This window comes from Macrobrachium rosenbergii, chromosome 23, assembly GCF_040412425.1.
Source record: "Macrobrachium rosenbergii isolate ZJJX-2024 chromosome 23, ASM4041242v1, whole genome shotgun sequence".
Taxonomy (NCBI): Eukaryota; Metazoa; Arthropoda; class Malacostraca; order Decapoda; family Palaemonidae; genus Macrobrachium; species Macrobrachium rosenbergii.
Window position 1 is genome coordinate 3499157 of NC_089763.1, and position 24623 is coordinate 3523779.

Genomic DNA, 24623 nt, shown 5'->3' on the forward strand with positions numbered 1-24623 from the left:
AATGTGCATCGCGAATGAGATCTCTTAGGAAGAAAGAGAGGGCATCCTTTGAGAGAGGTCGTGAAGGGTTCTTCACTGAGCACCACAAGTGACTGGATGGACCTCTTATCTTGTCAGTCTTATGGAGGCACCATTAGAGTGCCCTTACCGGACAAAGGAATCTTTCCTCATCTAAAGAACCTACTGTCTGAGTTAGGTTTTTAATGCCGAAAGAACAAGGCCAAAGTTTTGCTGGATTCTCATTCTTAGTGAGAAAACCAAGAGTAAAAGAACATATTGCATCTCCATTAGAGAAACTGATTCTTCTATCTAGAGTCTGGTTTCACTTACTCTCTTGACTGTAGCCAAGGCTACTAGGAATAAAGTCTTCTTGGTTATGTTCCTTTGCGAAGCAGAGTCAAGAGGTTCAAAGGGAGGACCGGAAAGCCATTTAAGTACCACATCCAGCTCCATGGTACTTGTTCTAATGCTTTACGTTTCATCATATCGATCGATTTAATAAGCTCATAAAAATCCTGATTCGAAGAAATATCTAGGCACTATGTCTGAATACTGAGCTTAACATTGCTCTGTAACCTTTGATAGTGGAGGAGGATAATCCCTTAGAGGTTCTCAAGAACAACAAAATAATCAGCAATCTCTGTCAAAGGTGTCTTAGAAGAAGAGACATGATTTGCTCTGCACCAAGTGCTGAAAATAGTCCATTTGCTTTGGTAGACATTGGCTGAGATTTATCTTTTCTAGATAGCGTGGTTTGGGGTGGTAGGTTTCAAAGATTAATACAGTAATACGATAATAATTTAAGGTATATTTGATGTAAGATAATACGTCAAGTATACATTTGGTATTTGAACTTTCAAGATGGGCAATTATTAGTGTTTTTAGAGGGAGTGTTAACTATTCGCTGGGAGGTCTGGTACGCATTGCCCGCAAATACGGGGGGCCGACTATATCTTGTAGTTTACTGCCACTAAACTTGCGAAAGAAGGTTCTCCTATTGGAAAAAATGACAGCAAATTCACCCAACAACAAAGCCCTACGATGGCTGCATATGGGCCAGAATTAAAAAAATTTTATTACCAATTTTTTTTTAAATGCAACATCCTTGTTCTCACTACTGTTAGAATTTGAGACTCTCACTGCAGGAGAAATGCCTTGACAGGCATTCTCTTACAAACAGCAGTCAAAGGGAAAGAATGCTGCCTTCACATTCTCCTTCTTCCTTCTTTCCCTTACCAATTCCCAAATGCAGAAGAGTAGTTAAAAGTGAGAAAAAATTCTCAAAGGAGAAGACGTCTGGGAATCTCAACAGAAGGATAGAAGTCTGGAACTTCTACAATTCCAGTGAAGAGAAGACCAGTTGAACCTGCACAGTTGAACCTGCAAGTTCAACCGCAGTGCCTTATAAGCTCGGGAGTCTAAAGGACACTGCCTGGCAAAGACAGGTGCTATTATTCAACTGCACTGACTTGCTACAGCCTCTTCATCATTCCAAAAAGAATGAAGTAGAACCCAGAGCCAGTCCAATCCTCCGTGCCAAAATTTGCCCAGGGACTAGAGACAACACTGTATTCCACCTCCCCACACAAATCAGCTCCCAGGTAGGTAGTGGTCTGGTGGGACAAGTAGCCAGAAAGGTCTGCCCCAGACAAGAAAGTCTCTTGACTCTAGCCTCTTCCTTCAGGTTAGTCCCCCACAGATAGAAGATGACACATCCTCTACAGTGAAGGGCCAGAGATCCCAACTAAAACTGCCTGAGAGAGAGAGAGAGAGAGAGAGAGAGAGAGAGAGAGAGAGAGAGAGAGAGAGAGAGAGAGAGAGAGAGACTCTCCTCTCTCTGAGACAGTCTAGCATGAGACAGGGAGAAAACCGAGTCTCCCTGTGGTGTCAAACAAAGGAGATTCCTTTTCGATGAGGAAGGGGTGGAGGAGGAACTCACTAGGCTGCTTGGGACTAAATGAATTTTCTGTACAGCTATGGTCAAAATCATAAGGTCCCAAAACATCACTAGTAAGGCAACTGAATGACAGCCTAGGCTCTCTTGAAGTCAGAAAACATCTGCAGAAAATGCCCAGTTACTCCCCTGAACAATCAGTTCCTGCACCTTGGTATCTGACCCCTTAAGCACAAGGGCTTTATGTCCCTCCAGACAATGACATCCTGAGATACCCTACCTGCAGGAAAGGGAGCCCGTCAAAACCCCCCAGGGATCATTTGGTACTTGAGAGTACGACATGCTCAATTCCCAACATGGCTACATGTGTCATGATATGACATGATGTAAAATGGAATCGTAGTTCCATTCATATGCATTTTAAATGGACTTAGAAAAAGTATATATATCTGTGTGAGCACAACGGAGGTGTTGTGTATGAATCACAGATCTAGTCCATCAAGTCACACATGTCAGCAGAACATGTCAGCAATGTGTTGTTTGGAAAACAGTATGTCAGCATACGTCAACGTCTTCTTTTGTTCTGAGCAGAGAGCTGTCACGTACGCAGTGAGGAATCCTTGGGAACGAGGTCATTGTGTGTTCGTGTGTGTAAATGATAAGTATTGTTATGATGTAGCGTGGAAGTTTTAAGACAGATCAAAATGGGAAATCGTCCTGTGTAGACCCATTGTTACCCTATTGTACAAAGATCTCAAAAATTATAGTCACACAGAATCCCATTATGGAGTTTGTCTAAATCCTACCAGAAGAACTTTACTATTTCTAAAGAAATGAGTAAACTTATACGGTAGTCAGAGATCAAGAACTGTTAAATGATTGCTATGATGTTATGGGTTTTAAGGTGTGCGGGATCGATTTGTTTGAATTCGGGAATATATCAAATATGTCCTTGGGTTCATGCGAATTGGACTTAGTACTTAACAGAACCTCTCCCCATACACGTGAACATTGTTTGGATGGTCTGGTCAGGTATAACGACAATCAGTTTCGTCACAGGCTCTTGAACGGCACGGCATTCGTTTTCTCTGCGGAAGCATACAGCGTCGTTTGTCCGGACGGAACTAGGGCATCAGGAAACATGTTCGTCGTCAATGATGGTTGCACTGCTACAATGTCATCGCTGGTTATCCGGGCTGCGGTTACTATCATCCGTGGGCATAATTTCTTCATCAGTACATCGTGGGGGAACACAAGGCTGCAAAGTCTGACAATTTCCTACAGTAGGCCCGTCGAAAATGCTATTGCAGCATTGGACCTGTTATCTCCTGTGAACCGTTCTACTGTTCGCCACGACTTTATTCTCCTCTACGTGTTGATTGCCATCGGTATGCTGCTAGGATCCGTGGGTGTGGCTGCCAGCGTAATGTTTTGGAAGAGAACACGAGGACTGAAGGAGGACATTGCGAAATCCTGTGGTGCTCGTAGGTCCCCATTAGATATGAGTCATTGGGTGTTTAGGTTTAAATAATGTGATAACTGGCCATTATTTTCATTAAAACCTGACTACACAGAGAAAGACTGAAAAGGTTTTTATTGCAAGGGTAATAAATGCGGGGAGAAGAAAAACACTGATGGTGATATTTACTATAATCTTATATAATGGCTACATTTATTTCTTTAATAAAAAAATAATACATATGTATCAATATATACATATTGTAATATATACAGTACATAGAGTGGCATGTTGATCAATCAAGATATGCACTGCATTTAATAATCTGGATATCCATACTGGTCAATCTAACAGGATAACTATGAGTTATGTCTGTTTCATTTGGTTTATATAATTATCTATTTTAAATAACCTCATCATGTGATTATTATTATTGTTTTGTCTGGATACATTTTTAGGCATTGATTTTTTAATCATCATCTTTGCATATGTATTCATGAATCTTGTGCACACAACTATGAAACATGTTTCTACGTTTATTTTCTATGTTTATTTTCTGCGTATGTTTTCTACATTTTTACTACATATACGTATTATCTCTACATATATTTTCTATATGTGATTTCTATATATAATCTTCAGTCACGTTATCAGTATAATGAATATTGAAAATGTATAGCTTTTGCTTTGCTTTTTGAGTAGTTATACTTAACTCATGAATGAATGTTTTGGTGATTTCGTTCCTATTGTGTTTTTCCGTGGCCGAGCAAATGTCATGATATGACATGATGTAAAATGGAATCGTAGTTCCATTCATATGCATTTTAAATGGACTTAGAAAAAGTATATATATCTGTGTGAGCACAACGGAGGTGTTGTGTATGAATCACAGATCTAGTCCATCAAGTCGCACATGTCAGCAGAACATGTCAGCAATGTGTTGTTTGGAAAACAGTATGTCAGCATAAGTCAACGTCTTCTTTTGTTCTGAGCTGAGAGCTGTCACGTACGCAGTGAGGAATCCTTGGGAACGAGGTCATTGTGTGTTCGTGTGTGTGTAAATGATAAGTATTGTTATGATGTAGCGTGAAAGTTTTAAGACAGATCAAAATGGGAAATCGTCCTGTGTAGACCCATTGTTACCCTGTTGTACAAAGATCTCAAAAATTATAGTTACACAGAATCCCATTATGGAGTTTGTCTAAATCCTACCAGAAGAACTTTACTATTTCTAAAGATGTAAACTCATTGCACAACCATGGAGAAGTCTTGAAGATGCAATTCCATTTCTCTGACTGTAACCACTACAGTCCACATAATAAGAATTACGTTGGGCACTTGCAAGTGTAGCCCAACACATGCTCCTTCATGATAAGGCTCTGAAGAGAGTGCAAATAATTGCCGTCCTAGCCCCTAAGTCTATTCTACCCCTGTATTTGGAAACATCTTGAGAAGAATGGGCAATAGATGAACAGTCCTTAGCACCCTTGATCAACTGGACATGGTTGCGCCTCAAGTAGGTGAGCAAGGCCGTTGGCAGTCGACAACCTGGATTGACTATGTGACCATGTGTTGTGCAGAGCTTATTTGCTCGTGAAACATGAACGAGGGCTGTCCACAACTGTGTCAAACCCCTCTAAAAGACTAAACTTTATAAAAAAAAAAAAAAAAAACAGGAAAAGGGGAACTTTCTTTACTGGATGATAGGATAGCCAGTCCTGTCACTTCCCTGGGGGAGAATGAACACATATATGCTCAATCCTCCCATGCACACACTGGTTCATTACTGAGGGTCTTGGACTAACGGTCTGAAAACCCTGGCTGGACCAGTATTGGTACCCCAGGAACCAGAGGAGCTACGGGTAGCCAATGGGGAGAAATAGACAGTCCAGGACCAGTGGTCTCAGGACCCTGAACAGACCAGTAGTCTTACTGCTGGACCAGTGGTCTATGGACCCTGATTGGACGGGTAGCCTTGCTACCTGACCAGCAATCTGAGGACCTAGATTGGAACGACAATGTTACCAACCAGACCAGTACCTGTGGGACCCAGAAGTAGCAGTTGCAAAAAGCAGAGTGTCCTGGACCAGTGCTCCGAGGACCCTAATCAGCCCAGTAGCCTTGCTACCAGACTAGCAGTTTGAAAACTCTGATCAGACCAATAGCCTTCCTAACCATACCCTGACAATTAGAGGACAGCACCATTCCTCTTACCCTACTCAAAAACATCGAACGGTGAGATGCTGGAAACTCCACAATACCCATCACTACCAATCACCCAGATCTGAAGATAGGGCCTATTGAAAGCACAAGCTGCATGGACCTGTTGCACTAGCCCCTCTTTAACAGCCCTGAAGAGTTAGAGATACAAGGGGTGAAGTGCTACCCTGCCACCTTGGCTGTCAAACTATGGAAGGGATAGGAACACAGGCTCATCGCTTCCCGAAAAAATTCAAAACTGAGAATTCAGAAACCAACTGAGTAGTGCAAAGAGGGCCATGTAAATTCTTCTCTGTGTGATCCTCAAAGATCACTCGGGAAGAGTTAAAGTGTTTTCTTATCACCATTTTCGCCTGACGAAGGAAAGATAGGAAGAACACCCCTGGACCGTTGGCAAATCTAACCCAACCTATAGGTTGGGTAACCAAGCCACACTGTCCTGAAGGATTGAAGTGAGAAGGTTGAAGTGATTACCTGTTATTACTGTCATAAAACCATATAAAACTAGGGGAAACAAGGAGTGAACATGCCTCACGAAGGACTGACACACTCATTTCTCTCAGAAAGAGAACTCAAATCAAAGCGAGCTCAATAGCCTACAGAAAGGAGAGACAAAGAGAACCTTCAGTCTAAGGGAATGGCACTCAGTTCCAGCCCTGCCCAGGAAATCAATTGTAGATGACAATCAAGACTCCCCGCCCTACCCTGAAGGGAAAGGTGTGAAGAAAGAAGTTTATTAAGTCTTCTAGCATGGGGCAGACTCCCCCTACTCTAAGCTCGTAGACATAGTCAGTGTAGAGGTGAAGTTCAGGAAGAACGATGCAGAAGATGATGAAAAAGGAAAGGAGAATGCCTTATCTTCCTTCCACCACTATTGAATTTGCCTCGTCTGCACAGTTGTTGAGAATCAACAAGACTAAGCTACAGAGATCAGAGGAATAAGGCTACACAGCCCGTGATAGCAGGATTGCCTAGAATAAGGTCAATCTTACTGTCATGGAACTTTCAAGTGGCTTAATCTACCGTAGCTGAAAAGTAGATATATTAGTTAGTACATTGGAGAACAATACAGCTGTTGTGCAACTACCAGAAGCTGTTATGTGCCTGATGAAAACGAGTATTCATTTTGGCAAGGAAAAACAAACCGAATTCCTTGCATGAAAGCTTATTTGACTGATGGGTCTGAATAAATACATAACAAACACAGTCAAAACCAAAGAAGGAAAAGGAATACTCAAGTTTAACCAACAAAAGTCTGAACAGCAAAAGTCAGACAAAGAGTCCTGAAAGACATTTTGACAAGACGGCAGCTGGAAGCAAAATGGAGCGCAGACTGTCAGGTGGGCAGGGTTTCCCCCAGCCTGTCAGCAGTTAACTTCCTCAACAGTAAAGTTTGAATAGCCAATAAAGCTTGTGTCTGCATGCTTATCCTAATGAAAAGAACAAAAGTTTGTACTTGTGTAGGAACAAATTGTACTTATTTTAAAAAGCAAGAGCAGTCATACATGGGTCATACATACGAGTATTTCTGAAAGTGAAAGCAAATAAAAAGTACTGAAAGTTAGGCCAAACCATAAACTATTAGACATGATCCTTCCCAGGGCCCCGGAAACAGAAAGTATCCCTCGTTATGTAATATAGCAATACTCCACAAGAATATATACAGCTTATATACTGTACTTTGGTAATTACTTTCTAGAGCTTATCAAAACTAGCACAGATATATTACATGAATGCTCCGGCAACTTTTTCAATACATAACAAAGTTACAGGAGCATACTTGATATTCCTGTGGTTTCCACAATTTACTTTAATAGGCAGCCAGGAACAGTGCTAGTTGCTGTCCACATCTGTTATTTACAAAGTATCTTTATATCAAGCTTTGTGCTTAAATAATATGAAACCACTACTGTACATACAACTTATAATTTTCTTCATTAATATCAACGTTACCTGGTCTTTGGTAAGGCCCTTCTTGCCATGCTTGCTTGGAGTCTTCATAAAAAGTGGAAATATGGTTCTCAAGCCTAAAATCTCTACAAATTTATTACAGTTGTCAGCACCATCAATGCCAGTCAAAGCATGATCTAGAACTCTGAGGGCTCCATTACGAGACAATTTCTTCTCCCTGAAAGATCATACACTGCTGTATTACATGGATGTTAATATACAGTTTCTGGTTAAACTACTTGATAATACAGTACATACTAATAATAATTCATAGCTTCAATATACTGTAACATCAAGTGATATCCATATAGCAAGAAAAAACAAATAATTTTTATGTTTCATAATACAACATGCTTAATTTTAGGATATTTGGATGGGAGCAATAATGCAAGTGTAAAATATTAAAGCAAGAGGCTTGTCCAAAGCACAAACACTGTAAAAACTTACTAAAGGATTTTTTTTATTTTGCCATTACTACTGTCACATTCCTCTAATATTAATGCATCCTTCCCTCACAAATCCTTGTAAATGAAATGAGAAAGTATATATCAGCTAGATTAGGAGATTAAAAGTAAATTTTGTAAAATTTTTTTATTACAGACACAAGAACAATGAGTAAAATCAAGATTACAATTTACATGCTGAAGAAAGAAAGAATACAAGTTAATTTACCTGAGCATTAAATTCATTAGTTGGAGACCTTCACCACGTAGAAAGAGTTCTCGATTATCTGTCAGCATCAGACATGCACATAGAGTGTCAAAAAGGTTCTCCATCATCTCAAGTTCCTCGCTGGTCGGTGGATCATGACGTTTATACACCTGAGAAAAAGTAAATGTGAGTGTGAATTACATTCTGAACAGACAAAATTACAGCTGTCACCAAAAACAATCTTGCAATGCCCATGAAGACAAAATCTGTTACTCAAATATACAGTAATAATGAAAACACCCTTATGATGGTTATGAAGACATGTGCATCAGCTAACATTCACACACTCCAATGCTTCATAAGGACAAGGCTCTGATAATAAACTGAAGCAAAGTAAAATGTATGAAGAGCAGGACAGTATCTCAGCAACTGGGTAATTTACAGCATTTTTCTCTTACTTTAGGACTCAACTTTCCTATTACTTTATGACCATTGCTTCCTATGTCACTTTTCATCTTCCTAATCAAACATGACAACAAATCATAAAACAAATAAAAATAAATTAACAAGAAAAAAAATTCAACATCTACAACACTGTAAACACAAGAAATCTTTTTCTTGGAGGAAGATTGACAAGAATAACAACCCTATACAGTAAACCCCCGGATTCGCGTTCTCACGATTTGCTTGACTCAAGTATTCACGGATTTCTCTTTGGAACGTATCAACCCGTTATTTGCGGAAAATTCGCCCCTTCGCAGTATTTTTCACTGGGAAATATTCACTAAATACTGTATTTCCATCTCATTTTCATGACTAAATGCACTTATTGTGATACAACTATTAAAACACTCAAGTAAGGCTCGAGTTACGATAATTCACCTTACGATAATTTGATTTGGCAATGAGGTAAGCAATTAATAACAATACCACAATATTATTTGTAAAATATTTTTAAATTTCGTAATCAGGCGGTAAGCAATTAATAATCAAATATCTACTACAATATTATTTGTAAAAATATTAAAAATTTTAGTAACGTTATACTCTTGCGTAAATGTGTACAGCCATAAACGTAATCAAGAAACTGTTGTTTTGCTTATAAGAGACCAAATTACAATAGTCAACTTTTCCTCCATCTCTTTAACCCATCTTCTAGTTAAAAAAATAGACTGAATCTTTACCCCATCTTGGATAGTTAAAAAAATTTAAAGAGAATGATAAAAGTATTGTTAAGACTAACGTTATACTTTGCATTGTAAACATGGTGAAAACAGTATTTTAATCCTATAAACAACCAACCAACGATAAATGATAAATAAGTAAAGCTTGTATCATGATAAAATCAAGTGAAAATAGTGAATGGAATCTTGAATTTTTTTTACACAAAACAAACGCCCCCAAACAGCCATCGTCACCTACCAACAAAAATGAAAGATGAATTAATTTCACAAAGAGATGTATTTTAGCTATATTTCAACTTAAAAACACTTTGTATAATGAAAAATAACCTTGCCCCATATAAATAAAGTATCTAGAGATACATTTACGCTAACTAGAAGCAAGAAAAGCGCTCTGAACTGAATTAAACACGACAAAGTAAACGCCGCGTCAACATTTACAAACCAAAACGTTGATCGCTATGATCGCAATTTATAATACAAAAGCAATATAAGAATATATACAATATTACTAGATAAAGTGAATCAAGGCACAACATTTTAAAAGATCCATAGAAAAGATGCATATTCGTTATGTTGACGTTTGCATAATACTATATGTGAATATAGAGGAGAGTATACTGTAATGTAGGCTATACTACCGTGTATGTAAACAATATACCATAGTGTAGGCTAAGCTAATTCTTGTTTGTTATTCAATTTCTCTTTGTATTGAATTATCATAAGTCACTTTGCATGGACCTCCAGAATTAGCTGATATTAATAAGTACTATACTGTGTATGTAAAGAGTATATTTTATAGTGTAGGCTAGGCTACCATATATGTATACATGGTACCAAATACCCTAGTGTAGGCTAGGCTATGTTCAAGAGAAGTTTTGGTATTTCTTATGTTTTTTCCAACAAACAATGGTTATTTTTTGGAACCTAACCCCATCATAAGTAGGATAATAGCTGTATAAGCATTTTTAGTTTGTTTTGTGTGTGTTTGAACTACAGTATCAAAATAGGCAGTTGTAAGAGTTTTTAGAAGGGTTCTAAGTATTTGCTGGTTTTAGCTATTCGCGGTGAGGTGTGGTACGCATCCCCCGCGAATACAGGGGGTTTTCTGTATACACTTACTAGGTCCAAGTCATGAAAAATTAACTCTTACATTTCATTTCAAACTCAGACTTTATGCTACAGCTTGAATGTCTCTAACTGCATAATTTGCTAATAAATGGTTTGAAAAAGGCAATGTTTTTTATTTGGCTGGAAGAATATTTTATAGATACAAATAGTTAATGCCATAACCAAGGAATGTCCAAATAAGAAAGGGCACGCAGCTTACATGATTACTAATATTACTCAGCATCATTTGTATTTGTTGTAAAAAAATACAAGGACACTGGTAGGACAGTTAAACTAAATACTCCATGGCATTTATATATTCTTCACAAACAGTAGGATGTTACCTTCCCTTTACAATACACTTCTGCATATCAATAAAGAAAAGGAATAAAAATCTTATATTCATTTCCAGACGTTCAATACAGCTAACTTATACAGAACATGAAAACCAAACCAAAAACATTGATGCCTTGGTACAGATAATTGCAATAACATATCAACTCACAGCTAACTGCTGAAGAAGGACATCAATGCCATCCATCTCTCCAAGAAGGCGACGATTTTCTTCATGGCCTTGAATGCAGATAGCAAGAATTTCTGATGCATATAGTTTGTTTGCATCAAATGCCAGTTTAGCTCTCAATCGTTTCAATAACCATGCTAACAGACCTCCAGGTCCAGCTTCAGCACAGACTTCTGGAGAGACTTCAGCCAGATTCTCAAAAATACCTAAAAAAAAAATCCATGCACAAAACTAAAGCATCTTTAGCCATTGAGGTCAAACAACTCTCTGAAATATCAGGTAGCCTGCAGCGTGACAAGAAGGCTTGGCAAAAATGTCATCTACTATTTAAACAACTGCACTACAAGTTAATTATTCATAATAATCTTTTGATATGGCTGACATGTAATGAGACCTTTTGGTATTGTATATTTTTCAGTTTATGGCATGAAATAAAAGTCTCTGGATAATTCATAAGAACTAACCAGCAAAGTTTATACAAAATTAACTGAATGATCAACTCCATATCTACTACTGTCAATAATTATACTACACAACAATAATTGATTAAAAAGAAGAGTACGATTTAACTACAACATATTTTACTAAAATCAACTGTGAAAAAATTCAGTTTTGATTTATGTCACTCAGAAGTTCATAAAGAGGTTACCGAGACTGTTGTGGACACCGTCTGCTTCAAGCTTCTGGGTCTCATCAAGTCGCTGGAGGTTATGAACAAGAATGGTTACTACCTGGCCTTCAATCAAAGCTCCCACTAAAGTTTCAGCTCCTTCTACTTCCTGCAACTCTTCAACTTCAGTCATTTCCTGAAGTTATGATAGGGAACTAAATAAAAAGTAGTAGTTGCAGTTTTTCTAGGGAGAAAGAGCAAACACTAATGATGATATGGCACATTTTCTGCAGTATTCCCCAAAATATGCTAACGCTCAAAATCCAAAGACAGTTTTCTATACAGTATTTACAAAAATCATTTAAAATTAAAATAATATATCACATTTGGAAAAAACTGCAAATAGTAAGTAAGCAACAACTTTGTAGCAAAGGACATCTGTCTAAATTAAAGAGAGGTTTTTTCAATAAATATCACAAATGCTATGTTACTGATAAGCTTAAAAGGCTCTGATCCTCTTACCTGCAACAGGTCAACAGTTGCTATAGCAATGTCTGTGTTGTCATGACTCAGTAAGGAAAGTAAGCTCTTCACAGTTCCAAGTTCTACTAACACCGGATATAGCTCTGGGGCAGTTGCCACAACGTGCAACTCTTCTACAGCTTCATTTAAATCGATTTCTGATTCCATGAACCTAAAAATAAACACATTTTTAAAGTACTTTGTACTTTTTCTAATATACAAACCTTATGTTCTTACCACAGGATTTACCTTGCAAATGTGAGCTGCAATGGCCATTTAACTTTCAGACAAAGTCATTAACTATCTACAGGTAGGGGGAAGCTCCGCCCACTTGTCACTATGTAAAGGCCTTCAGGTTTGTAAGTTAGGAAAAATACAAATTACTTAAAAAAATTTGCTACTTGTTCCTTTACAAATACAAACCTTCGTTTTTTACATAAGAGGCTTACTCATTGGTGGGAGGAATCTGGGTACTCTCTGAACCAACTGGTTAGTTCTACCCACCTGGGAGGTACCTTCCTGGTCTGGAGAAGCAGAGGAAGGTATCCAGCACCTCTAGCTTGTAGAACGTATGGGATGTTGCAACAGCTAGACTTCTAGGCAAGAAGTAATGAGTTAAGTTTTATTGTCGGAGACAATAAAATATGCCTGTCCCTCTCTCTCCTTGCCTAGAGGGTGGGGGGGGGACTTGCAATCAACCAGTATACAACTATAAGACGACGGACAGAGTGTCTTGTCAAGTAACTCAACAGCATACCTTGTCTGTCCAGCACATACTGGCTTTGCAACCTGATTCTGCCCTAAGCGAGAGACAGAAGAGAAAAGACCAGTCACTCACACACTCACTCTCAATCACTGAATACCTTAGTTAAGATGCTACTTGTTTCCTTGGGGGAGCTGGGTGAACTACACAATTTGGGCAGCCACCAAAGGAGGCAAGGAAAACTTGACTAAGGACTTGTGGGCAATATCTTGAAGATAAAACAAGGTGAATGCAGTCTGGTGTGACCACACCCCAGCCCATAACACCCGTTGGACAGACAGTCTCTTTCAGAGTGCCAGAGTCAGGTCAGTGTCACTGACCCCATGAGCTCTTGCTTGGACCACTCCCGTCCTCCTCACCAGATGAGGCATATGCTCTTTGATCTTCTTAGGCGGCCAGAAATAATGATTGATTTATGGAATATATACAGTAGACTTAGGCTAAAGGCCAAGCACTGGGACCTATGAGGCCTTTCAGCACTGAAAGGGGAATTGAGAGCACTGAGGTTTTGAAGGTGTAACAAAAAGAAAAGCTCGCATTTGCACTAAGATACAATCGTTGGCAGACTAAGGAAAGTAAGATGGAAGAAAGAGAATTTTAATGGAGGTAGAGTAAAATGAATGGAAGGGGTTGCAGCTAGGGGTGAAGGGACATTGCCTACAGTGCACAGTGTGAATTGCACTGATGGCACTAACCCCCCTATGGGGATGACTGATTTATAGTTTCTAAACCTGACACTGCAATGTCTAGGTTATTGACGGCATTCTTCTTCTTCTTTTAACATGCTTTTTTTTCCCATTTTTTGTATGGGTTAAGCATGATGCCTTCTTTTGAACGACTTTGTTTTGCCTTTAGGGTAGACCATAGTCTCGATCGGCTGCCCTGCCTGACATCGCTTATACCCCGATAGCACATGTATATGTATCATACCAAATCACCAGCTCCCTTTCTCCCAGCAGCAAGGAGAGTTGAGTGGTTAGGTCGACAATTCGAGACATGTGAGGCATCTGTTATGTTTCTTTAGGAGATGTTGGAGTGGCTTTGTTTGTGTGTGCATTAGTCTGTAACACCCATTTGCTTTTAAGCAAACCTATCTGTCGATTACATAATCCCGGGGTGTCTACACAGATAGCAAAGTGTCCGCCTCTCTGACCAGTCAGCTGCGGATTTGAACCTGCGCCACAGACCTTTATGAAGCCCGAAGCTGCTGCTCTACCGACTTGGCCATTGAGGCTCTAGGTTACTGACCGCATAATGAAACTAAAAGACAGAAATTTCAAAGGAGTTTCATATAAGAAATATCTAATAATATATATTTAAAGATTATCCATCAATTATCCAGATCTTCCTTATCCAGAACTCTACATTATCCGACACACTCGGACCAGGGACCAAGGACAAAAGGTGTGATATATGTAAATTTCAAAAAATTTGAAAGAACTGCTCTCCGATAGTTGGTAATGCTGCACGGCCACAGTAAAGTGTTGGTAACAATGCTTACACTCATGAAGAGACTGAGAATGGGTTTGAGGGGTGGGGGAGGCCTGGAGAATTTTCCAAGGTGGGGGTAGGTTGGATGGCTGGATGTCATGGCAGTAAGGCTGTGTAGAGTAACACACTCAGAGAAAGGGTTTTTTGGAAGGTGATTGGAGCTGAAGAGCAGTTTCCTGGGGTATGTACAGTACTGTACTGTAACTTGTAATGAAAGACATCAAACACAAAGCAAAAATATACATGAAGAGATATGGTATAGTGAGAGAGAGAGAGAGAGAGAGAGAGAGAGAGAGAGAGAGAGAGAGAGAGAGAGAGAGAGAGAGAGAACAACTGTGGTATCACTTACCTTGAAGCCTATAACCCACATACTCCTTCCCTCTTTTTCATTTTTAATTCAAGCTATTCTCATTTTTATTTTAATGTATTTTCTCATTTTTTATATTTACTGTCTAAATGATAAATGCAATCATGTGCATATGTATGTAGTATGCACACACTCCTTTGATGTGGGTGATGGCACCAAGATTTAAGTTATAAACAGCACATCGTGTTGCCAACATCTACGAATCTGCATTTCATATATAGTATTTTCAATTAGAGATGAAATATCAAGGGTTACAATATTCTCTTGTGCACTGTTAAGCTGTGTGATAATCATACTTAGAGTCAACTAAACTTATAATGAGTGAACTACTGTACAGTAGATCAAGCAAAGCAAAAAAGATGATACTGCGCTAAGAAACACACACGTGAACGTACACACTGTACATAAAGTACATTCGTTCCTACACAAATACTAAACCTTCAGTCTTTACATGCGAGACTTATCCATTGGAGGGTGGAGTCTAGGTAAATCTCTGGACTGGAAGTTCTACCCACCCAGGAATCTCTTCCTGGTTTCGAAGAGCTGAGGAAGGAGTCCAGTGCCTCTGGGCTGTTGAGCATATGGGATGTTCAACTGCCACACTTCTGAGCTTGAATTAACGAGTTTGTGTCATTATGCCAATAAAAGGCTTAGAAGAACCCACAGTGTCAGAGACAATAAAAGGTTAATAAAACCAATAGGTTTTTTTTATTTCCAACCACTCTCTTCTCTTGCTAGAGAGAGGGGAGGACTTGCATCTAATAATCTACTCTAAGTTACAGTAAACCCACCGCATTCATGGGGGATGCGTTCCAGACCCCCCAGCTAATAGTTAAAATCCGCAAATACTTGCTACCCCCTCTCTAAAAATGCTTATAAATGCCTATCTTGAAAGTTCAAAAACCAAATGCATATTTAAAGTATCACCCTACATCAAGTATACCTTAAATTATTATCCTATTACTGTATTAAATTTTGAAATTATATTATTAATATAATTTCAAAGTCGTCTTAAACATTAGTACCCTTAAAAATATATACATACGTACTTCTAAGCCCTCCAGCCAAAGCAGAGAGAGAGTTACCACTTCGACTTATATTCAGCAAGACTGGCTGGAGCAAGAGAGAGAGAGAGAGAGAGAGAGAGAGAGAGAGAGAGAGAGAGAGAGAGAGAGAGAGAGAGAGAGAGAGAGAGAGAGAGAGAGAGAGTGAGTTTATCTCTTTAATCTCTCTGACAACAACAAAAATTTGTTTGTTTTTTATCTTCCAAAGATGTAATACCGTTACTACACATTTTTAAAACACTATGAACACACACACACACACAAACAGTATCTTTTCCTGAGAGAGAGAGAGAGAGGAGAATAATGCCTTATGATATCAAAAAGTTGAAATCTTTGAGCTTCTGAGGGCAACACTCCCCTTCCCCTCCAGCCAATATGTCAAACTGTCAAGTAAATTGACAATTACCCTACTCCATCCTTTCTCAAGTCAGCAGAAAAAGACTGGGAACCACTATCTGTTTGTTTAAAATGTTAAAAAAATTACTACACAAATGCATGGAAAATATTATATTATTATTATTATTATTATTTAATCTTATTTTAATCTTAATATTTGAAAATAAGTACTTATTATGTAAATCATTTATTTATCATACAAAAGAAACACGTACTTATTACATGTCGGAAAAATTTCTCTCATCTAAATAAGAGAGAGAGAAAGAGATAAATTATTATTTTTATTTAAAGTTATTATTTAATAATCTTATTAAACTTAATATTAATATTTGGAAATTAGTACATACTGAAATCATTACTTTATCATAAAATGTACCCTCTAAAAATGCTTATACTATCATCCTCAAACACTTATATATCATTTTAATATAATTCCAATAGTACTTTAATATAATTTTAATATTTCAATAGTATAAATTCTGAGCATCTATCTTCGCTTTAATGAGGTCGGGTCTGTCCTGAACAGAGGGGAGAAAACCAGTTTCTCTCTCTCTCTTTGAGTTATGTATTATTTAATCTTAGAGTATTATTATTATTATTATTATTATTATTATTTGAAAATTAGTAAATAAATTTTTTATCATAAAAAAATGTATTTGGTCATGAAAACAACATCAAAATGCACAAATTTGTGAATATTTCCCAACGAAAAAGTCCGCGAATTGCCAAATTTTTTGTGAATAATTTTATAGATACGTTCCACAGAAAATCCTGCGAATTGGTGAGTCCGCGAATCATGAGAACGCAGACAGGGAACTCATTTATCTAGACTCACCAGCGTGACACACCAGTCCAGCCCTTACTCGAAACGCACTCACGTCTACCTTGTCAGACACAGAGTACACTCGCTTGACTGTCTCACAAAACCAGAAAGAAATCATATTCTTGGACACCTTTCTTGGTCGAGCTGTACTAACAAAGAGTTGTTGACACTCAGGCCTGAGATGCTGAGCCCTCTTAAGATAGTATTGCAGCACCCTAACTGGACACAGTAGCATCTCATTTTGACCATCACCAACAAAGTCCTCTAGGGAGGGGATCAAAAAGGACTCGAATCTGGCATCAGACTGATGGATTCTGAGTCTTCGCTACGAATTCCGGGACAAACTTGAGGGTAACAGATCCCCATCCCCTCAAGTGTTTAACATCGAAGAAGAGGCCATGAAGCTTGCCAACTCTCTTTGTCAAAGCCAAGGCAAGCAAGAAAAGTCTTGAAGGTCAGATCCCTGTCTGATGATTCGTGTAAAGGCTTGTAAGGTGCACGAGTCAGGCTCCTTAAGATGAGTCACATTTCACTCAGGGACCTGAGTTCCCTGGGAGAGTAAGACTGTTTGAAACTTCTCAACAGCATGGAGATCTCCCACAAGGAAGAGAGATCTACACCCTTCAAGCAAAGGACTTGACCAAGGGCAGCTCTGTCACCCTTAACAGCTGAGATGGAGAGAAGCTTCCCTTGACGAGGAAAAACGAGAAAGTCCGCTACCTACTGATGAGTAGCTCTGACTGGAGAGACGCCCCCGTCGACAACAACAAACACAGAAGAAGGCCCATTTCTCGTGGTAAAAAGCCGCAGAGGATTTACAAAGGTATCCTGAGATCTCTGTCACTGTGTGTGGAGAGAAAACCCTCTCATTCACAAGAGACGCTGGATAGTCTCCAGGCGTGAAGTGACAGTCCTTCTACCACCTGGTGACACTTCTCTTTGTGCAACTGGCACAGCAGGTTGTGCCAGGGGGAATTCTCTTTCAGTGCCTCAGAGAGCAGAGCTAGCAGGTCCGGATAGCACTTGGTATGTAGCCACTTGGGAGCCACCATGGTCATCCTGAGATTCGGGGTGATCTTGACCCTGTTGATCACCCGACGAATCAGGCAAAAAGGAGGAAAGGCATAGGCATCTTGATTGTCCCATGGGTGCTGGAAGGCATCTTCTATTGCTGCCCATGGGTCCGGAACGACTGAACAGAACACAGGAAGTTTTCTGTTGTGTAGGGTTGCAAAGCGATTTATCATTGGGAGGCCCCAAAGATTGAATAACCTTTCCATGCCTGGGTGTAGAGACCATTCTGACCCTATCACCTGACCCTGGTGACTGGGCTTGTCTGCCACTACGTTCCAGGTCCCCAGAATGCACCTGGCTGACAGCTCTACTGAATGTGGTACTGCCCACTTGTGCACCTGCACCACCAACCTGTTGAGTTGAAGGGAAACTACAGTGTTTGCGTTCTCACAATTAGCGGAATTTTCTGTGGAACCTACTGTATATATAGATTATTCGTGGGAAAACTCAACCATTTGCAGATTTTTTCATAAAGCAATATTCTGTATTTTCATATTTTCATGACTAAATACTGTACTGTACCTAAATATACATTTTATGATAAAATAATGATTTACAGTACTAATTTTCAAATATTAATATTAAGTTTAATATGATTAAATAATAACATTAAATGATACAAATAATAATTCTCTCTCTTACTGAGATGAGAGAATTTTTCTGTACAGTATATGTAATATGTATGTTTATTTGTTTTGTATGATAAATAAATGATTTACTAATTTTCAAATATTAATATTAATGTACTAAACACAACAAAATATCAATTCATTAAAGAAAATATAGTGAATTAGTAAGATTTTAGTTCATTCAATATAAATTCTTTCCCTCATCTTTTTCCAAAAGCTTTGGAGTGAAACGGGGGGGGGGGGGGTGTAACCTGTCAAATATGTCATATATCTTGACATACTGAACACATGGGTAGAAGATGTTGCCACTCAATGGTCAAATAAATGTTGCCACTTGGTGGTCAAATACCCTATGAAGGATACTGAAAAATCTCTCTCTCTCTCTCTCTCTCTCAGCGAGATAGATTTTTTTATGCATATGTAACATATGTTTATTTGTTTTGTACACTGTAGTTTTATGGATACATGTGATGTTACTTTGTTATTAATTTTTTTTATATTTTCCATGCTATAATTACAACTTTTTGCATTTGTTCAATAAACCGTTAAAAATTTAAAACAAATACTTATCATTCCCAGTCTTTTTCTTAGATTTTCTTCAGAGAGAAGGGGGTTGCAAATACCTGTCAATTAATTTGAAATATTGACATAGACCACAAAGGGGAGGTAATGTTGCCCTACGATGGTCAAAAATATTGAAAAATCTCTCTCTCTCTTTCTTTTTCCTTCATAAATCATGAATCTTCATCTTTTGATACCTAACGTATGAATCTCTTTCTCTCTTTCTCTCAAGACAAAGGACACTCAGAATGTGAGAGATGAATCAATTGATAGATTGATAGATAGAAAGGGAGAGTGGTTGATAGAAAGATATACTCTCTCTCTCTCAAGCCAAAGGATACTCAGAATTAGAAAGATGAGTAGACAGATAGACTGATAGATAGAAAGGGAGAGTGGTTGATAGAAATATATACTCTCTCTCTCTCTCTCTCTGTTACTGGCTGGAAGGGTTAGAAGTACATATGTACTGTATATATTTTTAAGGGTAAAATGTTTGAGATGACTTTGAAATAATATTAATGATATCATTTTAAAGATTAATACGGTAATAAGATAATACTGTAGTTTAAGGTATATTTGATCTAGGATGCTAGTTTAAGGTATACATTTGGTATTTGAACTTTCAAGATAGGCCAGTTATAGGCATTTTTAGAGGGGGGGGGGTTGTTAACTATTCGCAGATTTTAACTATTAGCTGGCGGTTGTGGTATGCATCCCCTGCGAATACGGGGGGTTTACTGTAATCCCCCCTGCTTGCTGAAGTATGCCACTGCCGTGGTATTGTCACTCATCAACACCACGGAGTGCCCCATCACTTGATCCTGAAACTCCCGCAGTGCCAAAAATACTGCCTTGGGTTCCAAGATATTGATGTGGTGTCTGTCACTCTGGTTCCACACACCTGAGACCAGCAACTCTCCCAGGTGTGCGCCCCATCCCTCGGTCAATGCATCTGAAAACAGAAGCATCTCGGGAGGGAGAGTGCCCAACGGCACTCTTATTAAGAGATTCCTGCTGTCTAACCACCACTCTAGATCTTTCCTTGCCTGCTCTGAGAGAGGGACTGGGAAGAAAGGAGGGTCCTTCGCCAGGGACCAAAACTCCATCCTCCACTAAAGGGAGCGCAGGTGAAGTTACCCATGAGGGACCAGCTTCTCCAAAGACAACAGGTGACCAAGAACGACCTGTAACTGTCAAGCAGGCTGTTCCTGTTGAAACAGGAACTTGTGTACGGCCCCTCTGAACCTGCTGATACGCGAATCCGAAGGGAAGACTCTCACTGCTGCTGCATCTATCAGCATGCCCAGATACTTTACCCTCTATTTGGGTGTGAGATCCAATTTCTCAAAGTTGATCAACACTCCCAGATTGTGACAAAATTTGAGAAGACATTCTCTGTCCTGAAGCACTGCAGCAAGGGACTCACCAGGATCGATCCAAGAGACCATCTGGAATGCTGCCATGCCAGTCGATTCCAGTGCCACTACCTCCATTCGCGAGAGGGAAACCCCTCCAAACGGAGATGCTAAAGTGACAGACCAGAACAGATGAATCACGTCTGGGTCAACTTGACTGGTCGGCAGTGGGCTATCCAAGGGAATATAGTATCTCCTCTGGTGAGCTAAAGGTGGAGGAAGTGTCTTGCATGAGCAGCTAGACCTAAGAGAATTCTCCAGCCCAGGAACTAGAGAATTCACCTGGTTCAGGATCCCTTCAGCAAGTCTCAACCAAGGCAAGCCTGTTGAGACCCTGGGGTCTCCTAAAGGACTCAATGGCTGACACACAGTCTGCAGGAAAAGCCAAGGTCTCTTTCTCAAGATCATTATTATGCCATAATAAACTAACAATCTCCACAAAATACTTCTACAGTATAACTCGGGGGTGTCCAAATACTTGGCTCCCTCCAGGTCACAGTCCTCTTGAATCACTCCCTCCACAGGAGAGAGACACAGGCCAGAGCCCCCTGGCAATCCCTCAACCACTTGAGCTTATGGCCTGTTTGGTCCAAGGACCGAACCTGGAAAGTATGCTTCGATGGACAGTGGGATGGGATCAAGAACAGTCCTGGCCCTGAGTCCTACACCTGTCCAGCTCCCAGCTCCATGAGAGCCCCAAGGAAGTGGAGGGAACAGATGAAGGATTGCGAGCACCCTTGCCCAGCTGCTGGAGACTAAGGTCCTGGCAGGTGAATGAGGTCGTGGGTAGTTCTTTCCTGGAAGGCAACTTTAAACATTATGTCTTTATCACCATTTTGCCTTTTCAGCTCATAGTTAGCAGCAGGTTACTTTCTCCTGTGCTTCTGGTGAAATCTTGGACTCCTAATACATCCATGCCAAGTAATTTCCAGACCTGCTAGCTCTGTGGTTCGAGGTCCAAAGAGATATTCCTCTTTAGTTAACCTCATATTCTGCCGCTCATATCTGGTATCTCCAGGTGTTAAGAGAGCTCTGGCACTTGATGCCTGGATGTTTTCCAGCTTCTTTCCTGGTGAGAAGGTTCTTTCCTCACTCACCATTGGAGTTCTTGGATACTTCCACTCCTTGAGCAGCTGTCTACATGACATGAATCGTCTCCAATTATTGATATCGAGATGAGGTTTCTCTGGTCAGAATTTTTTGTCAGCAGGTAGCAGTGTTTTGCTCACCTACCTTTGCCTTAACACTTCTTTCTGCCCCCCGATTTTTGGAAAGGCTTGGTCAACCTTCAACCAGGGTTTGATGCTAGGAGGAGATGTTTCCTTTTTGAGGGAGATCTTTTGTACTCCTAAGAAGCTACAACAGTCTCTTGGGGATTCAAACCCTGGAGGGTCGCGACTCCCTCCTTTAGGAATTTAACTTGTAGCCTGCAAGTGTCTTTCAGGAGTTGTCAGACTTAGGTCTGAATCCAGAGACTGTCTGGGCTAGCCCTGACATCGGCAAGGTATTGGCGAGTCATCTGGGCTCTCGTATGTTGGCACTCGGGAGGATGGAATCTGTTTGTTAAGGATTTTCCCGAATTTTGTAACAAGATTCAGAACGGTTGGTAATGAACCTGTCTCGTTATCCTCTTTGAAGAACTTTATTGGGGACTTTTGTGAGGCACTATTGAGTTTGGTTGAGTGCTGCAGTACTATCTTGAAGGTACTCAACATCACAGGCTTGGATGTCAACAACTCTTCACTTTGTACTAACAGAGCTAAGGAAGGAGTCTTTTGAGTACCCTTCCTCCTGGCTCTGTAAGTTGATCCATGGGCATCATCTCTTCCACAGTGGAGAACAATTGCAGTCCAAACAAGAGCTCATGATAATAAGGGCATTTCCCTTTAATTAGCACTTGGTAGGAATCTGTTGGCTTTTAGGTATTATGTGCACAGAGATGATTGGGTATGATCACCTGCATATTGTTTTACCTGCGGTACATTGCTCACTAGCCTTGGGCACACTTTCCATGGACCAGTGGTGGCTGCTCAACAGGTCAGTTACCAAGCCCAGCTCCCTTTGGGACAGGTAGCACCTCATCTAGGTATCCAGTTGACAGGAGACAGGTTAGGAGTGACTGGTTCTCCTCCCTCTCTCTTTAATTTTTACTTCTCTGGTAAACAACCAGTCATGAGTGCCATTACTTTTGCAGGCTGGACAGACATGGGTGCAGGTTACCTATCTGACTGAGCACCAGTTTTTTCATTGGCAGTGAAGGGATGCAAGTTTCCCTCCTCTCTTGGCAAGGAGAGAGGATGATAGGCAATAAAGCAAGCTTGTTGATCATATTTACCTTTTTATTGTCTCTGATATTTCAGGAAGGTTCTTACAGCCTGATTAAGTAATGGAGTACAAACCCCTTACTTAATGGTCCAGAAGTCTAGCATCTGCTACACCCTATATGTGCAGCATGCTAGAGATGCGGGGTTCCCTCCTCTGCTCCTAACCGACTAGAGAGGGAACACCCTGGGTTTGGCAAACCTACCAGGCAGTTCAGAGATTTGCCCAGACTCGTCCCACCAATGGGTAAGTCTCCTATGTAAACTGTCATGTCTCCTTCCCCCACTTGCAAGGGGAAGGAGTAGGGTTGCTTCTATAAAATTGAATGGAAAATAGAACAGGAGCTCCTGTTGAGTACTTACCTGCATTGACCGCCAGATCCAGCATGTAACGGCACGTCCGCTCCCTGCCCATGGGAAGAGAACCAGGATGGGGAGAAGGAAGACAGACCAGTCACTCCACATTCATTCTCACAATCACAACCGTACATCTTAGGCGAGATGCAACCTATCTTGTTAGAGGAGCTGGGTGGTAAACTACACAACTTGTTGAGCAGCCACCACAGGACCCAAGGAAAAAGTGTCCAAGGATTTGTGAGCATCATCCCAGAGGTAGAAGGAGGTGAAGGTGGTCTGTTGGGACCACACACCTGCCTTCAACATGTTCTTCCGGAATGCGAGGGACGGACCAATGCTGTGACTTTGTGAGCTCTCGGACGAAGCGTACCAGTGTCGTCTTCTCCAGCAGCAGAATATGTTCTCCTTATCGTCTCATGAAGCCAGAAAGAGATGGTGTTCTTGGACACTTGTTTCCTGGTCGAGCCAGTACTAACGAAGAGTCGTTGACACTCAGGCCAGAGGCGTCGAGTCCTTTTCAGATAGCGCCGTAGCACTCTAACAGGACACAGTAACATCTCATCTGGTTCATTACCCACAAAGTCTTCTAAGGAGGGGATCGTGAAAGACTTGAACCATGCGTCAGGGACCAAAGGATTCTGAGTCTTCACCAAGAAAACTGGGACGAAATCGAGCATAACTGATCCCCATCTCCTAGTGTTTAAAGTCGAAGGAAAGTCCATGCAATTCACCAACTCTCTTCACCGATGCCAGGCCCAGCAAGAAGACCGTCTTGAGGGTCTGATCCCTGTCTGACAACTCTCGTAAAGGCTCGTAAGGCACGAATCAGGCTCCTTAGAACGAGTCACATCCCACACAGGGGGCCTGAGGTCCCCGGGTGGGCAAGACCTTTCGAAGCTTCTCATCAGTAAAGAAATCTCGAAAGAAGAGGAGATATCTACTCCTTTCAGCTGCAAGACTAGGCCAAGTGCGGTGCGGTAGCCTTTTACAGCTGAAACGGAGAGAAGCTTCTCTCAGCAAAGGAAGATGAGGAAGTCCGCGACCTGCTGAACAGTAGCTCCGACCGGAGAGATTCCCCATCCACGACACCAACCACAGAAGACGAACCACTTTCCCTGGTATACCACTGCGGAGGATCATCTGAGGTACCCGGCCATCTCCGTTGCTGTGCGATGCGAAAAGCCTCTCGCTCACAGGAAGTGGTGGATAACCTCCAGCCGTGAAGACACAGGGACTGCACTG

At 40.4% G+C, this 24623-nt stretch overlaps 1 protein-coding gene across 3 annotated transcripts in view; it reads right to left on the minus strand.

Annotated features, from left to right (window-relative positions):
• LOC136851235 (beta-catenin-like protein 1) overlaps nt 1-24623 on the minus strand; it is a 211406-nt gene that overhangs the window by 74801 nt on the left and 111982 nt on the right. For all 3 annotated transcript variants that reach the window (XM_067125188.1, XM_067125190.1, XM_067125189.1), the window contains 5 exons: nt 12121-12292; nt 11638-11794; nt 10971-11194; nt 8196-8344; nt 7527-7701 (listed from right to left, as the gene is read on the minus strand). In XM_067125188.1, coding sequence (XP_066981289.1) covers nt 7527-7701; nt 8196-8344; nt 10971-11194; nt 11638-11794; nt 12121-12292 — 877 coding nt within the window. The remainder of the gene's footprint in view (nt 1-7526; nt 7702-8195; nt 8345-10970; nt 11195-11637; nt 11795-12120; nt 12293-24623) is intronic.